The 24551-nt window shown below is 40.9% G+C and overlaps 1 protein-coding gene across 9 annotated transcripts in view; it reads left to right on the top strand.

Annotated features, from left to right (window-relative positions):
- phf14 (PHD finger protein 14) overlaps nt 1–24551 on the top strand; it is a 144624-nt gene that overhangs the window by 3770 nt on the left and 116303 nt on the right. For 8 of the 9 annotated variants that reach the window (XM_035952771.2, XM_035952769.2, XM_035952773.2 and 5 more), the window contains 3 exons: nt 2253–2363; nt 3089–3816; nt 5642–5774. In XM_035952771.2, coding sequence (XP_035808664.1) covers nt 2253–2363; nt 3089–3816; nt 5642–5774 — 972 coding nt within the window. Of the gene's footprint in view, nt 1–11; nt 37–2252; nt 2364–3088; nt 3817–5641; nt 5775–24551 lie in introns of those variants that run through there. The other variant, XM_055017687.1, reaches the window with a different exon arrangement.

The following is a 24551-nucleotide window of genomic DNA, read 5'->3' as shown; positions in this document are numbered from 1 at the left end:
TCCTAGAACATAACAGAACCTCCTCCATGTTTCACAGTAGGGACAGTGTTCTTTTCTTGATATGCTTCATTTTTGTGTCTGTGAACATAGAGCTGATGTGCCTTGCCAAAAAGTTCCAGTTTTGTCTGGTATGGCCATAGGACATTCTCCCACAAGCTTTATGGCTTGTCAACGTGCAGTTTGGCAAATTCCAGTCTGGCTTTTTTAGGATTTGTTTTCAACAATGGTGTCCTCCTTGGTCGTCTCTCATGAAGTCCACTTTGGCTCAAACAAAGACGGATGGTGCGATCTGACACTGATGTACCTTGACCTTGGAGTTCACCTTTAATGTCTTTAGAAGTTGTTCTAGGCTCTTTTGTTACCATTCGTATTAGGGCTGCCACAAACGACGCGTCGACGAATCGCCTGAGCACGATACGTCATCAAAAGCGGAAGTGAGCGCGCAATGCAACAGAAATCACCGTCCGAGTGGAGCGCGGAACACGCATGGACATCCGCGCTGTATCGTGCATATATAGTATATGCACGATGCGGCGCGGATGTCCGTGCTGTATCGTAAACGCGGATGTCCACGCTGTATTGTGCATATATAATATATGCATATACTATATATGCACGATACAGCGCGGATGTCCATGCGTGTTCCGCGCTCCACTCGGACGGTGATTTCTGTTGCATTGCGCGCTCACTTCCGCTTTTGATGACGTATCGTTCTCAGGCGATTCGTCGACGCGTTGTTTGTGGCAGCCCTAATTCATATTATCCGTCTCATTCATTTGTCATCAATTTTCCTCCTGCAGCCACGTCCAGGAAGGTTGGCTACAGTCCCATGGATCTTAAATATCTGAATAATATGTGTAACTGTAGTCACAGGAACATCAGCCTGCTTGGAGATGGTCTTATAGCCTTTACCTTTAACATGCTTGTCTATAATTTTCTTTCTAATCTCCTGAGACAACTCTCTCCTTCGCTTCCTCTGGTCAATGTTTAGTGTGGTACACACCATGTCACCAAAGAGCACAGTGACTACGTGTAACACTATAAATAGGCCGACTGACTGATTACAAATTTGTAGACACCTGTGATGCTAATTAGAGGACACATCTTGATTGAACATGTCCCTATGGTCACATTATTTTCAGTCTTTTCTAGGGGTACCATCATTTTTGTCCAGGCCTGTTTCATGAGTTTATTTTTTAAAATAATTCTGTTGAACCACGGTTCAAAAGCAATGTCTGATTTTCATTGGTTAATTTTCATAGAATTTTTATTTATTATTACTTTGGTCAGATTCAAGTTATTTGTGTGACCATTGTGGGTTTTTCTTTCATTAACTGAGGAGCACCAACAATTTTGTCCACGTGTGTATACACCGATCAGCCACAACATTATGACCACTGACAGGTGAAGTGAATAACATCGATCATCTTGTTATAATGCGATACTCTGCTGGGAAACCTTGAGACCTGACATTCATGTGGAATTTTGACGTGTACCACCCACCTAAGCATTGCAGGTCAAGCAACCCCCCAACCCCCCACGCCCCCATGGTAATAGCCGTCGTTGATGCCAGTTACCATCCTCAGCAGGACAATGCACCTCGTCATATCGCAAAAACTACAGGAGTAGCCTAGGAGCACGACAGAGCCAAGGTGTTCACCTGGGTACTACACTACCCAGATCCAAATCTTACTGAGCATCTGTGGGATCTGTCAGGATATGCCTGATCTAGGTAGGTCCCCACCCTGCAACCCACAGGACCCACAGAATTCACTGCCACCATCTCAGTGCCATGGGACATCCCCAGAGGTCCTGTGTCCATGCCCCACTGGATCAGAGGAGTTTTAGCAACATAAAGGGGAACAACACAATATTAGGCAGGTGGTCATGATGTTATGCCTGACTGGTGTATGTATAGAGAAAAGATGGTTCTGAGTTTCTTTAATCTCCTTTTGACAATATTATAACTATCATTGTGATATGTTGGGGTAGAGCTGCTTGTAATATGAATGAGACCGAGTAATGATCTTTAGGCAACACCATAATTACAGGTTTTCATGTTCCACACTAACACGATTTTCATAATCACCTGCTTTCTATAGTTTTATTGTGTTTTTTTTTTTTTTTTTTTTTTTTACAAATCTGTTCTGCTAGTTATTCGTCTACAAAATCCAGATGTGTCATCTTGCTCTTTATAGTTTTCTCAGACTTTGTATATTTGTGTTTTGTTTTCTGAAACTTTTCTTTGATAGTGGACCGCAGTTTGAAGCGACGGCAGGTGAAGCCACTTGCTGCCTCTCTCTTAGATGCCTTGGATTACGACAGCTCGGATGACAGTGACTTTGAAGTTGGAGATGCTTCAGGTATACATGGTCTTGATGTTACCCCTTTTGTTGCATTTGCCATATATGCCATTGATCACTTCAGGTTGCCACTATTCTCTTACACTTTCAATCTTATTATGAGCCATTGTGTTTATTGGGACCCTTTGGTGAAATCCTCAACCCAGAATTTAGAAGCACTGCTGTAGTATAAATAACTAATTGTAATACCTTGGTACAGTTTTGTAAAACAATGTCAGAGTTGGAAATCATTAGTATGACATAACTCAGTACACTATTGTTGCAGCTTCAGTCCACATTTTCCACAAACTATCACTTCCTTGGCTTCTTGGTATTTTGGGACTGAGTGGTGTATGTTTGCTTAATAATAGTGTTCATACTGATAGCAGAAAGTAGGTTTACCTGTGACAGTTTGCGTCATTGGCTGATGCCAGACTAACTTGTCCATCAAAATTACTTCTCTTCCGTGCAATTCTTTATCAGTGCTAGATTAATCTTAGGGAGGGACTTGTGCTAAAAATACGTTGTTTGTAGTTCTAAGCCTGATGACTAAGAGAGTGCTCCTCATAATAAGACACTGAAACAATGATTGAATAGACAACTGGTTGTTAACCTGTGGGAATTTAGATGAAAAACAAACTGCATGAATATTAAACGAGTCAAGTTATGGTTTCGGTCACCCTTTACCAAAAATAAAGTGTAAATGTTATTATTTTCTTTGTTGTCATTGTTCTGTGTTCTGATAGGGTCAGATGGCACAGGCAATGGTAGTGATGACGAAGGGTCCAAAGCGAGCGCTGCGGGTTCAGAAAGTGATTCGGACAATGCTCCTTCTGCAGACGATGGTATAGATGAGGAGGAGACCAAAGATTTGGCTGCTCATGACAACCTAACTGAGGATGAAGAGAAAAACAAACAGCAACCATCGTCAGACAGCTCCACCAAAGACACTCCCACTGTCACCCCACCTAAAGGCAGACGCAAGAGTAAGAAGACGCCAGAGCCGGAGCCTGCTGCAGCTACAGGAACTGAATCTACATCAACATCTGTGTCTGGCAACACAAATGCAGAAGAGTCTCAGGCTGAGCCCAAGAAATGGAATTTCCGCAGAAACCGCCCCCTGCTGGACTTCACCACCATGGAAGAACTGAATGAGATGGATGACTACGACAGTGAAGACGACAATGACTGGAGGCCTACTGCAGGAAAGAAGAAAGGCAAAGCAGCAACCCAGAAAGGAGGCACAGAGGAAGAAGATGGTGGCAGTGCTAGTGACGATGATGACGATGACAATGATGACGACGATGATGATGACGATGATGAGGACGGTGAAAAGGAAGATGGTGATGACAACAACAACAGTAGCAGTGACAGTGACAAAGAGGTGAAGAAGCCCAAGAAGAAGACGAAGAGCAGCGCTGCTTTTGATGATGAACTCACCAATGATAGCATGTCCCAGGGAAAGGGCAATGAGGTGAGTGTAAATGTTGCATTACAAAGTCAGGATAATGGCCTGAGGTGTGTTTCAAAAGCAAGGTACTATTTAAGCCAGTAATCCTGATTTAATCCTAAAGCATATGACTACTGGATCACATGGCTATGTGTACTATGGTGGGTGTCACTTCTCGTGACAAACTCATTGAAAAAGAACATCAACTCTTAAGTTCCCCTCTTCTCTAAATGAAACTCATTGTTTTGGTTCTGTGACCCACAAATTTATCTCAAATCACATCTATTCACCTGCCAGGCAGGTAATGGCAGAAAGACAGTTTGCAACTAGCTGGTCAGAATAATAGAGCAATGATGAAGAAGAGGGCTGCACAGTGGGTAGTGGTTAGCACTTTCGCCTTGCAGCGAGAAGATCCCTGGTTCGCGTCCCGGCTTTCCCGGGATCTTTCTGCATGGAGTTTGCATGTTCTCCCCGTGCATGCGTGGGTTTTCTCCGGGTACTCCGGCTTCCTCCCACAGTCCAAAAATATGCTGAGGTTAATTGATTATTCTAAATTGCCCGTAGGTGTGAATGTGAGAGTGCTTGTTTGTCTTTGTATGTGGCCCTGCGACAGACTGGCGACCTGTCTAGGGTGTCCCCTGCCTTCACCCCAAGTCAGCTGGGATAGACTCCAGCCCCCCCCCCGCGACCCTAGTGAGGATTAAGCGGTGTATAGATAATGGATGGATGGATGGATGATGAAGAAGAACTGAAGAAATGGAACATACACCTAGAAATAGTGTTAATTCATATTTAAGATTGTTAGACATTAATTATGAAGGTATGTATAGTGTCCCCACTATATGGAGGTTGAAATGATATTTGCATATGGAGAACGTTACTTTTTCAGGACTTCATCTTCATGAAAATGAGCTTATTTATTATAGCAACTTATTTCTTTAATGGAGAATATATTACAATTACTGGACTTATTTCAGAGTTTAATATGAAGTTGTACCTTAACATATGCTCATGCATTTGCAGCACTTACAGTGCATTACTCACACTGGCTTGAACCCACAATCATCATCACTAGTGTCAGTCTGAGTTCATTTGAGATCTGCATTATGTTTCCGGCAGTTTTCTTTTGCTTTGTCAGTGTTTTTATTCAATTTTGCTTGATTTTTTTTTTTTTGTATTACATGTTTAATATGTACTACACTAAGGCTTTGGATACTACTCAGTAGCTCTGAGCTGGCATTAAGGAACAGCGCAGCTCTTTTTTCACTTTATTAGGCGTATTGAAGAGATGATTTCCATCCTTGAATATGAAAGACCCGCTCTGGATGACACGTCCTGTTCAGCTGATCACCAACAAACAGTTCATGCAACGCAGCCGCAGAAGAAAACAAAATACTGCAGTGAGGTCAATGGGTTTAGTAAACTTAATGTTGTTCTGAGTGCTTCATCCAAGAAAGGTTTTGCTTGAAACAGTAATTGTAACACAAGATAATAAACTGTAGTTTTATGTAATGGCAATTCAAAACATATATCATCTCATAGCACTTAACATAGTAAAGTGAAGACCTTGAACAGAAAACCCAACAAATTAGGCAGATGAACTGCAGATTCGAAACTTTGTATAGGACTCCATTGAGTCACAAAGGTAACATTCAATTCAGTCAGAGGTTTAGATGTTATCAGAATGATACTAAGGGAATGCTTTTGCCTTTGTTGTAACCAACTACATGGTGTTCATGAACATTGTATATGGGATTTACTAAGTGCCAGTCACTTGATCTGTGGTCAGAACAGAAGGATAGGGCATTGATTAGTGGCTTTACTATGACTCTGTTCCCTCATCCTTTAGGATGCTTTGTTGGATCGGTCCCAGACTTGGAGCACTCAACACATCCTCATTTGCTGCGTTTGCCTGGGAGACAACAGCGAGGATGCAGATGAGATTATCCAGTGTGACAACTGTGGGGTGACCGTGCATGAAGGTAAGCTGCAGAGTTTGCCCAGGAAAGCAGTGTGTCAATATTCATAGAGTTGGAATTGATTCATGTCTAAATCAGTCTGGCAACAGTGTAGTCCACGGGTAATTCATAAAATAATACTCTTCAGAATCACTGTTAAGAAGCCAGATCCCAAAAATTTCTGAAGTTAGCTTGTCAGACATGTACTTACTTTATGACCAAATCATATGCTGGTGTGAACATCAAAGAAAGTTGGTAGCACCAGTACTAACCAGTGAAAATGTCAGCCTGGAGCCTTCTTCATCTTTCAGTGTTGACACACAGTTGTGTGCAATACCTGAGACTACAGAGTGTTGACTACATCAGGGCCAAAGTAGCTCATTTTTTAAATTCACTTCTTTCAGTATGATACTAATTATCAGAAAAATGCCAACTATCAGATGTAATAACGGCCAGGCCAATAATCGGATAGTACCTAAAAAGAGATGACGTTCTACTTAGGGTATGTAAGACGTGCTGTCTCAGTGGACGATTTTACTGGGACACTAAATGAAACATTGATTCTTAATGTTTTCAGCAACAACTCAGCTTTTCTTATAGTGACAAGTCAACATGTCTGCTTTGATTGTCACATGGTAGAAAAGCCGTTTCAGACACTTCTCTTAGTGAATTCATTATCTATACAGTATTTTATATTTTCAGCCACATGTCCATTTCTTCCCCTGCTGCTGCAATGGCTTGCTTTTCACTTGAGCTCTGCAGTCATAGTTGAGCTATTGATGGCAGTAGCACATACAGACAAGTAGCAATGAACTATGGACTCCCCATATAGAGAGTAAGAAGACAACATACTACAAAGCAGATTTAAACATAAGATATTTTTTAAAGCATTTTTTATTATTCCTTATAACGTCACAGGACACCTTCATCTTAACACAAATACTCTAGACCAGAGAAACAGAATGGAGCCATTCTCTTTCTCTTGTCTGTAAAAAAAAAAAAATCTATAATTCTTCAAGATCAGAGAAATTATTTGAGAGCAAACTCTGTCTTTATTCACATGTTGTGGCACAGAGAAGAAACCTTTTATTCAGTTCACAGTCATCATCCAACACTTGATGGCAGACTGAGGTCAAAAAGTGTTTGTCCTTCAGTATACACTAACACACTTACTATCTTAACTCTGACAATAGTTTTGTATTACTGGCATTTTTGCCCAAAAGAGTTATTTAAGGTGCTGTAGAAGCTGTGTTCTCTCTGAAAACACAGCTTGTGTAGATGTTCTGTGAAATGTCTTGTATGGTACACAATACCCTACACGCTTATGATGCAGCTCATCCTGTATACACACATTGTTATTTGAGTAATACCAGGAAATTCATTTATTGATGTAAATATTTTCTGATAAAATTACAATATTCATTGATTTCATTTTCAGGCGAGTCTTGTACGATTCTGTTGGAGCTTGTGTTGTTAGCATTATTACAGCTGGAACTGTCCAACAGAGTCTAGGAGGGAGTAAACTTCCCGTTTCAGCTTTATCAGCTGAATGAACCTGACTGTTTGGAGCAAAATCAATGAATTTGTAAGTCGTGTCTTTTGGAATGGGCTTCCCCCAGACATCCATAGTTAAGGCTGACCATGCAAGGTAGATCAATTTGACACCACTAACTTTCACTCTCTTTATTTATTCAGTTATTTCCCCTTTTGTTAAACTAATTTAAAGGGAGCAAATAGAGGAGTCTGCAGAGAAGCTTTTAACGTTACCCTGGGGAGTTTTTAACCTCTAATAGTACTATGGAGCAGTTTTTGTGTGAAAGGGTCTTATTTCTCTGATGTATGTGTGTGAGCACAGATGATGTGATCCACAGTCCTGGTGTTTAATCAAAATGTGGTGGTAATACAGTGACAAAGGCAACAAAGGTAGGAAAGAAGAAGACTGCTTGCAAGTAAATGAATAAAAAACAACAAAAAAATTGCATTCTTTTTCCTTTTTTAGTACATTCTGCTGCTGCCCTTACAAAGTATGTACTGTTGCATGCAGTAGGCATACAATTGGGTTCTACTAGTCATAATATTGCAACTTAAGCTTTGACTGTCTTGCTCATATACGGTCATGGAAAAAATATTAGACCATTCTTGTTTTCTTCAATCTCTTGTTCATTTTAATGCCTGGTACAACTAAAGGTACATTTGTTTGGACAAATATGATAACATCAATAATATCTCATAAGAGTTTAATTTAAGAGCTGATATCTAGCCATTTTCCATGGTTTTCCTGATAATAACCAAAATCACTGAAGTTCTTACATCAATAGCTGTGGCATTGTACTGCCAAAAACAGTGCTTTTAGGCATTCCATGTTTTCTTTTCTGTCTGTTTTAGTGACATAATACACACAGGAGTTAGTACTTGATTGCATAATCATTGTTTTTGCTAACTGCAGCCATGTGTCTTTGCATGCTCTCCACCAGCTTCCGGCATTGTTCTGCTGTCACAGCAGCCCATTCCTGTTGCACAAATTCTAACAAATTTGCTTTGTTTTGGGGCTTGTCGTTCTCCATTTTGTGTTTGATGACTTTCCACAGGTTTTCAATTGAATTTAGATCTGCCCCGCCAGATCTAAATTGCAGATCTTGAGCAGGCCAAATCATTGCTCAAATGTTCTGGTTCTCTAGCCAGGGTTTAACTAACTTTGCCATGTGGCAAAAGGCATTGTCTTGTTGGAAAATCCAGTCATTTGAGGCAGGAAGGAGTTTTCCAGCTGATGGAAGAAGACTGTTTTCAAGAGTAGCCCTGTACATGACCTGGTTCATTCGCCCTTCACACAATTGCATTTGCCCTGTTCCACCCATACTGAAGCAACCCCAGATCATCACTGATCCACCCTATGTTTTACTGTAGGGCAAGACAGTCTGGTTTATAGGCTTCTCCAGGCATCCTCCTAACTGGTAAGTTGGCTGGAGTGGGCATCAACTGAAACTTGGATTCATCACTTTTGAGAACCTTAGCCCAATCATCAACAGTCCAGTCCTTGTGATCCCCAACAAAGAGTAACCAGACTTTCCTCTGTCTTTTGTTCCTGAAGGGCTTCTTCCGTGTCCTGCAGGACTTCAGACCACCTTCAAGAAGTCAGTATGGTGCTGTCTTTGCTGAACAAGTCAGATTTCTCCACAGTGCCCACTCATTTCTAAGGTCCCTGTAGGTCTGACGATGATTCCTGACAGAGGAACAGATGAGTGCACGGTCATCTCTCGGAGTAGAAAGACATGTCCTGCCGCGACCAACTAGCAATTTGGTAGTGCCATGTTTGGCTTGTTTTTTCTTGGTGTAATGAGGGGCTGTCTTGGAGATCTTCAGTTTTTTCGCTACCTGTCTCTCACTCATGCCAATTTCCAGCAGTGCCAAGACGGCTGCCTTTGTGACATCACCTAGTTCTTTTGTTTTAGGCATTCTGTGAGAACAGACAACTTCTGAGTTGTGCTACGGCTTGAATGTAAGCAGGAAACCACTCTAGGCCTTAGCACATGCAGTGCTGCTTAAGACATGAAATGGCCTCTTATATACCCTGGGAATACAATTATGCTTAAGCATGTCAATTAGGACACAAAGTATTATGTAATCAGCTGCATTTTTTGTCATGTTCATTGTATTCTTCAGGTAATATACCTTTAGTGGTACCAGGCATTGAAATGAACAAGAAATTTAAGAGAACAAGGGTGGTCTAATAATATTTTCCATGACTGTCACAGTCTGCAGTGTGACATCACCAAATAATTCAAATCAAATCAGTCTTTATTGCCGTCTTATTGATGAGATGTCATTTCTCCAGTAGACCAGGTCAGCAGTTCAATAATCTGACTGCCTGTGGTATGAAGCTGTTTATCATTGTCCTTGTTTTTCCTGTGATACTCCTGACATGCCTGCCTGTTGGTAGCAGTTCAGACACTTTGTGGAGAGTCCTTGACAATATTCAGTGCCCTGCTTCTGCGGCGGCTCTAGAAAAGTTCTTCAACAGAGGGGAGGGAAACTCAGATGACCCTCTCAGCTCCCCTGACTATCCACTGCAGGGCTTTTCTGTCTGACATACTGCAGCTGGAGTACCATGTTGAGATGCAGTATGTCAGGACACTCTCGACCACACCTCTGTATAAAGTCCTGAGGATGCTGGTGGGAAAGAGGCTTGTTTCAGCTTCCTCAGTAAATGCAGTCTCTGTTGGCACCGTTTTAAGATCACTGAGGTGTTTATATTTCAGCTTAGGTCCTGCGAGATCTGCACTCCAAGGAACATGATGTTCTCCACTCAGTGCAGCCGCTGTTGCTGAGGGGAGCATGCTCAGGTCGTGACCTCCGGAAATCGATGATCATCTCCTTCGTTTTGTCCACGGTGAGCAGCAGGTTGTTCTGTCTGCACCAGCCCTCTAGGTGTTTCACTTCATCCCTGTACATTGATTCCTCGTTTCCGCGAGTGAGTCCCACCACTCAGCGAACTTGATGATCTGGATCCCCTCTTGTGTGGCTGCACAGTCAGTCGCGTGTTACCAGTGTAAACAACAGTGGGCTGAGCACACAGCCTTGAGGAGAGCCAGTGCTCAGCATGATGGTGCTGGAAAAATTCTTTCCGACCCGAACAGACTGGAGTCTGTCAGTCAGAAAGTCCAGGACCCAGAGACATGTGGTGATATCCAGACCAAGCAGGAGGAATTTCTCGAGTAGTCTCTGGGGGATGATGGTATTAAATGCTTTGCTGAAACCAATGTACAGCATTCTGGCGTAGGTGTCTTTATGGTCCAGATGAGTGATGACAGAGTGCAAAGTCATTGATATGGAATCCTCTATGGAGCAGTTGAGATGGTAAGCGAATTGAAGGGGGTCAAGCGTTGCAGGGAGGCTGACTGTGATGTGTGGTTTGACAAACCATTCACAACACTTCATCACAGTCGGTGTCAGTGTGATGGGGTGATAGTCATTCAGACAGGACACAACGGATTTCTTTGCCAGTGGAACTACGGTAGATGTTTTGAAGCATCTGGGGTCAATGGCCTGACTGAGGGAGATGTTAAAGATGTCAGTCAGTACATCTGCCAGCTCGCCAGCACAGACTCTGAGCACACATTCCGGGATATTGTCCGGACCTGTCGCTTTTCATGGGTTAACCCTGGCTAGGGTCCTCCGTGTGTCTGCTGATGACGAAAGCTGGCCCAACAGATGGAGAAGAAGGACCAACCGTCTTTCTGGTTGTTGGGTTCGATGCTCCAAAGCGAGCAAAGAAATTGTTGAGGCTGCCTGGAAGAGAAGTGTCGCTATCATCAACCCCTTTCCTGGTCTTGTAGTCCGTCAGTGCTTGGACTCCCTGCCACGTTCGTCTGGTGGTTCCTGTGTCACAGAGATGTCCCTGGATTTTCTCTAAATAGTTGCGTTTTGCAGCCTTCATCCCTTTTGGGAGCGCAGACCTGGCTGAGCAAAAAGCAGTCCTGTCTGCCGTCCTGAAGACATCCTGTTAGAAGCGAGCACGCCTCTGTAGTCATCCAAGGGTTTTGGTTGCCACGTCCAGTAAAGGTCTTAATTACAGTGACATCCTCTGTGCACTTTGCAGTGTAGCTGGTCACAGCTCAGCATACTCTTCAATGTCAATCTGATCACCCTTGGAGACGACTGTCTTGAGAACCTCCCAATCAGTGTTCATAGAACAGTGTTGAAGTGCTGAGTATGCACCCTCTGGCCAGATCCTGGCTTGTTTTATCACTGGCCTGCTGCTCTTGAGTAGGGGTTTGCAAGTGAGCACCAGCATAACAAAAAGATGATCAGAACGGCCGAGGTGGGGACGAAATGTTGCTTTGTGTGCATGAGGGAAGTTTGTATACACCAAGTCCAGCATGTTCTCTCCTCTGGTTTTAAAGTCCACAAATTGCTTGAACTTGGGGAGCAAAGCCTTTAACTGGTGTGGTTAAAATCCCCTGCAACCACTACAAATCTGTCTGGGTGTTTGGTCAGAAATTCACTGATGGCGTAGTGCAGCCCTCCAAGTGTCCTCGTTAGCATTAATTTTAGCGTTAGCACTCGGAGTTATGTTAACAGCAGCTACAATCACGTTGGTGAATTCCCTCGGCAGGTAGAATGGTCAGCATTTCACAATGAGGAACTGCAGCAACTGAGAAGAGTCTTTAGAGGCTAACATGGCATTAAGACATCAGTCCTTGTTGATATAGATGCACAGACCCCCGCCTCGGCTCTTACCAGAGCTAGCAGCCTCTCTGTCCACCCAGAACAATGTCATCCCCTCCAGGTATGCAAACACGGAGCAGTCTTTCCACTCTCTGCAGGTTTCTCTCAACAAATGTGGCTTGTCCATCTTGTTGTTGAGGGAGTGGATATTGGAGAGTAGGAGCAACAGTACTGCTGGTCTGGAGGGGTTAGCCTTTAGCCTAGCATGGATGCTGGCTCTCCTTCCCCTCTTTTGTTTACATTCAAACTGCTTATTGGTATATAAATAGAACTGACTTCACACGACAGTCAGCCCCCATACTACACAGGCCTACTTTGAAATATGACTGAGAGTAATAAAGGTAAAGCCATACCGGCCTAGATGTCACCCAGAATAACTGTCTGTGCTAGCTGTTGGGGAACGAAGACATGTTGTTGAAAAAGAGGCTACTGGAACATGCCGCGCATGAATGACAATATGGAATTGATGGAATGCTACTACAGCAGCATGCCAAATGAAAGAGGCTACATTCTATTCATGTGGGGCCTATAGGTAAGAAGGGGATCCACATCCCCACTAACCAAGAAGCAGCTGATAGTATAATCCTCTAACATAAAGAGAAACTACTCTCGCAGTTGTAACTAGAAAGGCTTCAACAGAATAGGATCACTCCTGAACAACAAGGAGACACTGAGCTGACCCCAGTAGTAGAGGAGATCATTGCCAAACAACTTGATGGCACCCCACTACCAGTCATGACACCTGCATGCACAGAGCTAAGGATGAAGATTGTGGACAGGAAAAGCAAAGGCAGCATTCGGCCTCCAGGAAAAGTCCCATCAGAAGAAAAGCTTGCAAATGTTATCACAGCTCTACTCACTATCCCTGCTACTGCTATCACAGAAACAAATTAAGTTGTGTATGCCACAGAATCAGTAATCTTGGAGATACTTGGGCATAAGATCAAGAGCGAAGCGTGCAGAGAGTGCCCTCTGCTCTACCAGTCAAACCCAGCTGGAATGGTTAGCTGGCCACTGAAGGAGATGGATTAAGCTGATGTCAAGACATGGAAACTCCTCACAATGCATGGAGGGTTCCACCCTCAAGTTTAGCACCCTGAAGCTCTACGAGAAGCGAAAAGAGTGCGTCTGATGATTGAGTGTCAGGGCCTGATCTACGATGAAACAAGAAGAACCCAAAAATACAACAGGAAGATGGTCCCCTGGGATGACCTGCTCAGAAAGTGCCTCAGACAGCAGAAGAGGAGATGAGAACGAAGAGGAGATATTGTAGAAGACCAGACCTCTCCATGGGGGTCTACCTTCGGCAGAGAGGAGGTGGCTGGCATCAAGAAATTCTACCAGTGGCTTGAAAAGGCCAGCCTAAAGGACAGCACAGAGGTTCTGATCATAGCAGCGCAAGAACTGTCCCTGAGCACTAGATTTATCGAGGCAGGGGTCTATCACAGCAGACAGGACACCACGTGCAAGCTGTGCAAAGAGGCCCCTGTGACAACCCAGCACATAATAGCAGGATGAAAGATGCAAGCTTGGACAGCACACATCGAGAGGCACAACCAAGTGGCTGGGATAGTGTATGGGAACATCTAGACTAGGAGCCCCCAGGATCTGATGGGAAGCACCACTGAAAGTGACTGAAAACTTAAAGTTAAAATCCTGTGGGACTTCAAGTTCTAGACTGCCAGATAGGTGCTGTCTAACCAACCAGACACAAAGGTGGTTGGCAAAGAGCAGAAGAGAACAGTTGTGGTAGATGTGGTAATCCCAGGTGACAGTAGCATTAGGAGGAAAAAACGTAAAAAGATCAGGGACCAGTGGCAGAAAGAACAACCGGAACAGTTGTGTGAAGGGGGAAGACCAAGGTTGTCACAATGGTAGTAGAAACATTAAGGGTTGCGACCCCCACACTAGGAGTGGTCCCAGCAGATAACAGGTACAACAGCTGAGGTCTCTGTCCAATAGACAGGAAACAGCAAAGATACTTTGCAGAACTCTCAAACTCCAGACCTCTGGTAGAGGTCCCAAGCTTTAGAAAGACACCCTCCCCGCTAAGTGTTATGTAATATTGGTATTACATTTTAGAAATTACTCTACTACTTTTCCTTTCATCTTTTCCCTTCAGGGGTCACCCCAGCGAATCATCTGTGTCCATCTAACCCTAATTTTAAAAATTACATTGTCTATAGTATTTGTGTCTCTAATTTTATCTTCTTATTGTAATCATTATTAATGTTACTCTAAGCCAATTTGAGAGTGCTCGAATACAATTTAGTATACTTATCTATTCCTGGTGGCTCTCTCCTCATTCTTTGTCTCCCCCTCATCTTTTATCTTGACGCTCTTATCTCACCCCAACCGGTCGAGTCATACAGCCACTTGCCTGGTTCTGCCAGAGGTGTCTTCCTGTCAAAAGGGAGCTTTTCCTGCTCTCTGTTGTCAGATGCTTGCTTAAGGGAGAACTGTGTTTCTATTATATCTCTCTGTATCTTTCCACTGCATGATCTTGGGGCAGGCCTCAGGTTGCATGACCCTTTACAGGATCACAATGTAATCAGCCTTTCAGCTTCCTGTTTACCTTTCAATGTAGGATCTGACTGCTTCCACTACGACATAAATCAGAGTGTGCCAAACATACAGGTCACTTTTCTGTCAATGTTTCTAACAGCCTATTTCATACATAACACTCAACGTAGCAGCTCAGATTTCAGAGTTGTGCCATTTTGAAAGTGAAACGGAATTGTTACTAGGTCCGGTCTAGTAACATTGCCAGCACAACCTTTGCAGAAAACATGACCAGGCACCAGGCATTTAAACGTAAAGCCATAACGTTAAATTGCTATCAGATTAACGGAATGAAGTACGTCTGAAAGGGGCTGAATAGTAGTTGATGTAATTCCAGTTCTATGAGCTAATAAGGAATAGAACAGTTTATGTTTGCCTATATGACTTTTACATTGAAGATGCCAATGTTCGAGAGGAAAAGATTCATAACTAATGAGGACATCAGAAGTGCAGAAAAATATGACCTTTCCTCTCTGACTGTAACCAATTAGCATTTGTCTTCTTCAGGTTTAACTAATCAGCGCGGAGATCGACCCAGCAATTTTTCAGGGCCTCTTACAAGTATCTGTACTTCAGTAGGTATATGCTGTATGGTCTTTACCTTACTATTTACAGTGTATTGAGATGATGTGTTATAATTAGGTTTTAAATAAATGAAATTGAATTGAAATCAATGTTGCTTGATTAGCATTTATAGTATGATGTAAAAACTTACCAACAAAGTCAAACAAAATAGAATGTGTGTGTTCTCATCATCGTTAAGCAATATATTCTAAAACAGACTGCTGTGTGGGCATGTATGACATGACATGGCTCTATCTCCCTTTCCTTGACCCTTCTGTGAAAATTGATTTGAAAACTTAGTTGTGTTAGGCAGTCTTTGTAGCTTGCTGGTAGCACGTGTTTTGTTCTAACATCTGAGAAGATGTTCGTTGATAGTGACAGTGCTTTAGAGTTCATGTTTAGAGCTGACCTCACTAGATTCCAAATGCAGTTACTGCACTTGAAATTCAATTCAGTTCAATTCAATTTTATTTATATAGTGCCAATTACAATTCAAATTGTCTGAAGACGCTTTACAGAAACCATATACCTGAACACCCAGAGCAAACCCCAAGGCAACAGTGGCAAGAAAAAACTCCCTTTTAACAGGAAGAAACCTTGAACAGAACCCGGCTCATATGGGGAGATCCAACTGCTGCTTGCCGGCTGGGTTGAGAGGGACAGAAGAGGGGTTGGGGGACAAGGAAACATACGACACACATTGGGATACATGCATGATACTAGTAACATAGATGATATGTACAAAGTACAAGCCAACCAGTGAAACTGATTTATAAATTAGCTGTTATGGTGTAAGGGAAATGAACTCTAGACGTTTTTTCTGCTCCCTGTAAATGAACTATTGAGTGAATAACACACACCTGTCCATGGAACAGTTGAGCAATCACTTGTCCAATTACTTTTGGTCCCTTAAAAAGTTGGACGACACACAAAGTGTGTTGTAATTCCTCCACCATTCACCTGATTTGGATGTAAATACCTCAAATTAAAATAATAGTAAGTCTGCACTTAAAGCTCATCTTAATTGTTTCATTTCAAGTCCAATGTAGTGGTGTACAGAGCCAAAATGCTGAATATTGTGTCAATGTCCAAATATTTTTGAACCTGACTGTATACACGTAATGCAGACAGCATCCTACAGACTCAAAACTTGCGTCAAAATGGCATAGTCCCTATCACTGTCATTGCCTAAATTGTATCAGGTTTTGGCCTTGAAACAGCAAACACCTTTGAGGTAAAAGCAGGTCTTGTTAGATTATTTCATGCAGTCTAAATCACACACTCTTTTCCGGCACACCCACACACACCCACACACACCCACACACACACACACACACACACACACACACACACACACACACACACACACACACACACACACACACACACACACACACACTAGTGAAGGGTGAGAACAGTCCTAATCACAAGTTCTCCATAGGGAGACACGAGATATTAGGAGCAGGTCTTAAATCTATCTTGTTCATTTGCCTGGTTGATATTTTCTTCCTCTGAGACACGTTTAAACTCAGAGAAAAGACACAGAAGGGAGATTTAGTGGTTTGCAGTGGAGGCTTGAGAGAGAGGAGGCAATGGCAGCACCAATGGACAATTTCTTATCTCTTCTCCAAGGGCTGGAGTGGTGTCCCTTTTTACTGGGGCTGTAAAATGTTGAACTTAAGCAATAAGTTTGGTGTTCCTATGTGCTTTTGCTCAAAATGGGCTGATCTATTATGTTGTTGCAGGTTTAATTTAATAGCTCAACTATTTTTGTCAGGAGTAATGATCTTCCTTGAGATTTGCACATGACACATCGTCTCCTGCGATAATGAAGATTTATTCTTGGATGTGTGTGTTCGCCACTCGCATTTCTTCGTTTAGACTTGCTACTAACAGATTCGGAAAGAATGTGCAAAAATTTTAGTTGACCTGGAAATTTTTTAAAATGATGGTGATCATGTCAACATGCAGGAAAAGACTGCCACCGTAATTCAGTGGAGACGAAGAACTTTTTAGGACAAACAGATAATAGACCTAGAGAAAACCCTTCATTAATATTTAAAAGGAAAGTCCTGTTTCTGGTCAAACTAGGTATGTTCAGCCAGAAAACCTTTTATTTTAGCCATATCAATCTGCTTTATACATGTACTGGGACAACAGGAAAAAGACGATAGACTACAGGAGGACAGGAGCTTCTGTTGAGTTCTGAGATAATTTACAGGCTGATACTGAAGCCACTATCTCACCGTTGCAGTTAATTTGTCCTTTGCTAGCTAGCTCACAGCGAGGGCTGTGCTATAAGTATAAAGTACACTGTAAATTGTAGCATGATATACCGATAAAGTTCCCCCTCCTCATAAGAATTGATCATCCTGCAGTAATGACCATATAGGTGTGTGATAAAGTGTTGCATCTGTAACATAGGTGTACATTGTGGCATACAAACACAAGAAGCTGGTAAAACACAGGGCTCACATGTTGAACATTTCTGACAGAATTATTTCCACAACAGATGAAATGTGAATCAAATATCAGTCATTCCAAACATGGCATCTCGATGAAGAACAACGGCTAAGCAGTGTGTATACAATGACTTTGGCTTTGGCCTACACCTTGCTTGTGGTAAGCTCACTCTATTCATATGTTACACTCCTCTCCAACAGTATTGGAACAGAGGCCAGTTCCTTTGTTTTTGCTGTAGGCTGAAAACATTTGGGTTGGATATCAAACAATTAAGATGAGACAAGAGGTCAACATTTCAGCTTTTATTTCCATCTATGTGAATCTCGATCTAATACACAACTTACAATTTCACTCTTAGTCCTTCGAAGTTTGCTGGAGTGGGGTGTTTGTTGGTATTCCGGCATACGGTGGGCTTACCAACACAGAGCATGAGTCTGTGAAGGGAAGCCAAACAAGAAAATTTGCAGAGTGCACAATTTATAGGGATAGTCAGAGGGTAGGGAGGGGGCCGTATGTAAATGCAAGGGTGAATTGTGGTTAATTTGCGTATGGTTGCTAAACAATAACGGAGGGTAATACAACAAAGAACAAAAGGTGGTTGAATCAAGTGGTCTGGCAGACAAATGCAAATTGCAAAAGTGTGACAACAAAAGGTAAGAGGGGGGTCTCACAGATCCACAAATAACAGACAGTAACAAATAACAAAAGATAAAATAATTGTGGATAACCGTGGGAAATGGAATGGAGTAACTCGTGACACTAGGAAGTATCTGTAGAAAAAGGTGTGTGCTATTTTCTTCATGTCTGAATCCACCAATGTTTCTTGTGAGCAATATTGTAACATGTGACTGACAGGTGTGTTTTGTTGCCCTGATGTGTTGTATCACACTGATTATTCAAACAATAAATAGCGCTCAGTGTCTGCATTCAGTTTCACATTTGGGTTTTATCTATGCACCCTGCATCTATAGTTAGAGGTGTAACCAACATGAAAACCAGAGCTGTCTATAGATGAAAAACAAGCAATTGTGAAGCTGAGAGAAGATGGAAAATCAATCAGCCATTGCACAAACATTGGCCATAGGCAGTACAACCATTTAGAATGTCCTGAAGAAGAAAGAAACCACTGGTGTACTAAGTAGCAGACATTGAACAGGTAGACCTCAGGGAAGGCAGTCATCTGCCTTGAACGGCTAGGTGAGAGTGGGAATGAGGCGGGTGGGGATAGCAGGAGGTGTTGGGGTGGGAATGGCAGGATAGCACGTTGTGAGGTCTGCGGCTGAAGATTAGAGAGGTGTAAATCCATATCATCCAGAGACATCAGCGGCGAGAACAAGCACAAGAGGCAGGACCTCAGGGGAAAGAACTCACTTTTTTGATTAATATCCCTCCATCCATCCATCCATCCATCCATCCTCAATTAAAAGATCTTTAAATCCTTTATGTAGCAAACAAGTAGTCAGTGACTTTAAATTGCTACAACCTGTGCTCAACTTCTGGTCTTAGTCAACCTGCAGCTGTGTTTTGAAGCAACTGCAATTAATATATTTTTCTTGGGGAGACCCTAAATATTATATTACCCTCCAAAAAATTGTTTGCATCTCATTTCAGACATTTTCCTCTGAGGCATTTATGGTGTTGCACTGCAAAATGTCTTTGAGGCCTACATTTACACTGCGATTGTGTGTCATTTAAATAGCTGTGACTCAGCAGTTATATTGACAGGTAAAAATAAACTATGGCTAATATATTACTCACTGAAAGTACAGATGTAACTAAAAGTTTGCATTATCCATACTCAATACATACTCCTTTATTTTTGCTTCAACAAAATTCATTTCCTGTTGTGAAACAGTAAATATATTTGTTTCCTGTTTAATAAGCAGTGTTGGCAGGAATGTTGAGCAATGTTACTTCTGGTTCTGGAATCATGTAGCTCTAATCCAGTCATTTTAAGTACTGCACTGTTTTCTTTTGTTTTATGACCATTCAGGCCCTCTTTGCATTGATTATGTTCAGAGCTGCGCTAGGATCCTGCCTACTGGATATCTACCTATTATGAAGAAGCAATATACTTAGGCATACTGGTTTGACCTGAAAGTTGGCACTGAAAATGTCTTTTCCTCCTGTAAGCACAATTGTTGATGGTGCCATAGTTTTTCTGAAATAGTTTTTATTTAGACTTCTTTTTTTATAATGTCTTATAACCTATGTAGCTTTTAGTTTCTTCATAATGTTGGAGAGGTTAGTGTAACACAGTGTTGAATATTTTATTTTGTGAGTAAAACCTGTGATGCTCTGTCCACCGTCCTCTGATCATTCCAATCAACACTTCAATCACCGCAACATTAGTGCTGTTATATGAATTGATATTTTTTAAAGATTGCTATTACTTTTGTTGTAAATAATTATTGAATTTATTTTATATTTTGATTATCACATTATAGCTTATTATTATGATTTGTTCAAAACAATGCTATTGCAGAGTGCTACTCAAGAAAGCTAATTTATATACAGAATGTATAAGAAAATAAGTTGTACTGAATTCTGTTTTTGTTTAGTATTTTCTCATAAATGTCTTTTTAAAAGAGCGCCAGTAAGAAAAGCAACTGTATACATTAGCTGGTATACAGTTTTATGACCCTTTAAACAGATAATACAACCAAACTGAGCTCTTATAAAACATTGGAAAAAATTTCATCTTGTGCAGCCTTTCGTATTTCAAATCCCCTGGTAACTATAGACCTACACTTTCACATGTAGGGTTGGTTAATACAACTACATTTATGAGCACAATTTACACCCCCCCCCGATTGGTATTGTAATTGTGATAATTAATGAACCGGACCCTTCTGTGTGGGGATGTTCACCCGAAGTTAAAAAACATAATATATTTGTACTTTTGGTCAGACAAATCAAGCAATATTATCCTAGTACTTGTGAGTTGGATTGTTTGGAGACAATGTTATGCACCCCTCCTGAGAAGGTATAATACTTGTAAAATGCTAGTTCATTTTAAAGATCACAAACTACCTCGTTTGAGGTTAAGGCAAGGTATCTGCAACCCATATAAGTCAGTCTTGCTGCTCAGTGCCACTGCTTCTTTTTGTTCTTGTGTTCACATATTGTCTGGACACTATCACTTCCTCTCAGACGAGAAGAGAGGCTGACATAAAAGGTAGGTGAACAAGACCTGACTGAGAGATCAAAAGCTGGAATATGCAGAGCGCCACAAAGCAAGCATCTATACAGAGCACATAGAGAGTCCTGTTCCTAATGGCCTGCCTTCTGATGATCTGACTCTCGCCAGTTATAAAGGCAGATATTACCCTAGCACAGGTTCTCCCTTAGCTTTTATTTGCCTCAGGCAGTAAATGCCAAAGAAGGCCCCTTTTGTCACACATTTATGTGTTAAGATGTTCTGGGTTTCCTTTGTTCAATGGTCCGCATACAGATGTCTTCTTTCATCAATAAAGGGTAGCTGTAGAAAATGTGACTCCATAACCATCAAGCTTTCATCCTCATGCAAATTAAATGTGTTCAAATTGAAACCTGCTGAGAGGTGCAGAAGTCTCATTGACAGTTACAGAAATTGTTTGATTGCAGTGATTGCCTCAAAAGGTTGTGCAACAAAATATTAAGGGTGCCATCATTTTTGTCCAGGCCTGTTTCATGAGTTTATTTTTTAAAATAATTCGGTTAAACCACAGTTCAAAGGCAATGTCTGATTTTCATTGGTTAATTTTCATAGAATTTTTATTTATTACTACTTTTGTCAGATTGAAATTATTTCCATGACCATTGTGAGTTTTTCTTTCATTAACCGAGGGGTATCAACAATTTTGTCCACGTGTGTATGTCCCATCATCCTGGGATGGGTATTTATTGTGCAGTTGTTGTTTGTTGTCACATTGTTGTGGAAGTATGATATCGGATTTTGGCCGATATCTGATTTGCCAATATTTTCCTATTCATTTTGGCCAATTGCCGATACTGCTGCTGACGTCTATACATAGTATAGTATAGTATATAATATATAGTTTTTCACCTAATTGCAGATCACATCAGATTTCTCTTGTACTGGAATTAACATATACCTACTCTTGTCATTGTGGCCCACTGGCAAAACATAATGTCTTTCAAATGTATATATTCACTGGGACTTCAACTTAGATGTAAAACGTAATTTGTTATGTTGCATTTTCAAACGAAACCATAAACTTCTGAAAATGACCAAAACTGTAAAACTTTTAAAATGACTAAAACCCTAAAATGTTCTCAGGATTATTCCAGATTTGTCCAAAATAACAAAAAAGTCCAAAATGTCTGGTAAAAACAAAGGCCAAAACATGTCAAAACTGACTTCGAATGTTTTGGAAATGAGTCAGATTGAGTTGACCATGTGTAAAATCTGGGCTCATTAGTAGCATTAGTTTATGAGTTTAAAAGTCTTAAAGAGCAGTGGTGTTTTTTTCATTTTTTCATTTTAGAGAGATGCTCATATTTTATTATCATCTTACATCTCCATCTTTTCATTCTCTGTAAATGTTGTGAAGTCAATAATTGTTAAGTCAAAAAAAAAAAAATGCTTATCAGTACAAAGACCATAAAATGTCCCAAAACTGTGGTCAGGATTCCAGTTGAATGCACAGAAAATCCTGAACATCTTTTAGATACATGCATAGCACCTCACAGTGCTTACATGCAGAGGATAGAGTCTGTCATGACACACTGAGGTTTATTACAGATCTTAACATTTTCAAAACTTCAAAACTTTTCAAAAGTTCATTGGTTTTTTGATAGAGCTACTCTTGGTAAGCTTCTTTTATATTGACAGATCTGTATCAATTCAATTGAATTTTATTTATATAGCGCCAATACACGTCATCTCACTGCGCTTAACATAGCAAGGTACAAACTTTCCGAATTTTAAACAAAGAACAGAGAACCCAACAATCCAGATTCCTTCTGAGCAAGCGGTCGGCAATGGTGGGAAGGAACCAAAAAAAAAAACACACTCCCTAAATAGGGAAAGGGGAAAAAAACTCAGACAGAACCAGGCTTAGCGAAGACAGCCATCTGCCTGTCTGTCTGGGGGGATAGAAGGATAGCAGATGGAAAAAAGACAAACAATACAAACAGAAGAATGAACATTTGTAGGTTGGTGAGACCAGAAACTGCAGATCAGAGACTTGTAGCTCCAGATCCAGAGACACTTGCAGAGAGAAGAATACAGGATCTCGTGAAGACACAGAATTAGTGATATATAATGGTGGTGTGTAACTGTATGGGGAAAATAAAATAGAAGAGCGTAGGGGAGAAGCCCAGTACATCATGGGAATCCCCTGGCTGTCTCAACCTATTAGTAAGGGACAGCTGAGGTTAGGGCAGCCCTAACTATAAGCTTTATCAAATAGGAAAGTTTTAAGCCTAATTTTAAAAATAGTGAAAGTATCTACCTCCTGAACCCAAACTGGGAGCTGATTCCACAACAGAGGAGTCTGATAACTGAAGGCTCTGCCTCCCATTCTGCTTTTGGAAACTCTAGAAACCACAAGCAAACCTGCAATCTAAGAGTGAAGTGCTCTGTTAGGATAATATGATATAATAAGGTCTTTAAGATAAGATGGAGCTTGGTCATTAAGAGTTTTAATGTGAGAAGCAGGATTTTAAATTTTATCCTGGATTTGACAGGGAGCCAATGAAGAGAAGCTAATACGGGAGAAATATGATCTCTCTAGTCCATTGTCTGAAGCTATAAGAAGATTATTGGTGACTTGCACCAGTGCTGTCAAAAAAGTGTCAGCCATAAAAATACAATAAGCTATTGTTGCTCACAGGACTTCCTTCCATCTGTTCCAAGAGACCATACTAAATTGGGGAAAAAGGCATTTAAGAGGCATTTGCCCCCTTATATTGAAATAGGTTACAAAATTGCTTTAATTCGATGTACATGGTGTGATTGCGTCACATTGACCTCTTATGATCACTTACACTGATGACTTGCAACATAGGTTTTTGCAATATATGATACTGTAATGCACTCAATTGTTTTTCCCTGATTTAAACTATATATATATATATATATATATATATATATATATATATATATATATATATATATATATATATATATGTATACTGTCTTCAAAAATTGTCAAAATGACACAGTTTATCAGAACCAGAAACTGTAGAAAGACGAAGTATTGAGAGATTTTCAACTTTCTGACGGTCCATGAGATACTTGATTGTGATGTACCATTCCAAATGAAAACTTAATGAGATCTAAGCCTAAAATTATGACAATTGTGATTCAGCCATGAGGCAAAAAAATTTTGGAACTTTTTAGCTAAACTGGGTTGAACTGCAGGCTGTGTTGACAACATGCAGAAAAGAGAAAAGTACAGAAAAATGCAAAAAATTATGGTGTAAAATATCTATAGAAACTACAAAAAAAAATTACTCCTCTGGAAAGTTGTCCCCTTTTACTGCTTTTTAACGTTGAATCATGGATCATTTAATTTACTTGTCAAGAGTTCACTTACTTGTTAAAGTAGAAGTAGAATAAACAGAAATGTTCAACATTTGTATTTATTGTGATTAAAGGCATTGTAGCTTTATTGTACTGCATCAGACATTTTTGAGCTGTCTGTTCTTGTAGCAATGACTGTACTGTTTCAATATAGGTGCAGGACTTTATATTGCAGTGAAAATAAGCCTACAGTGAGGAAAAATGTGAAAGACAGGCTCAGAAGGTTAGACAAAGGTTACATAAGAAAAATAAATAAGAATAGTTTTCGATGAGTAGTCTTCTGATTATTAATCTGCTTCCACTCTTATGTGAATATGGACATATGGATTGGTCAACACCTGGAAAATCCAATACAGAATATCCTGAAATTTAACAAAGAGCCTCCAGAACAGCTTCAGTGTTTCATGTCATAGATTTTCCGAGCTTGTGGAACTGTACTCAAGGGATAATGAAGA

Source organism: Amphiprion ocellaris, chromosome 15 (genome assembly GCF_022539595.1).
Source record: "Amphiprion ocellaris isolate individual 3 ecotype Okinawa chromosome 15, ASM2253959v1, whole genome shotgun sequence".
Taxonomy (NCBI): domain Eukaryota; kingdom Metazoa; phylum Chordata; class Actinopteri; family Pomacentridae; genus Amphiprion; species Amphiprion ocellaris.
The sequence above is the reverse complement of the archived record's forward strand: the minus strand, read 5'-3'. Positions and strand labels throughout refer to the sequence as shown.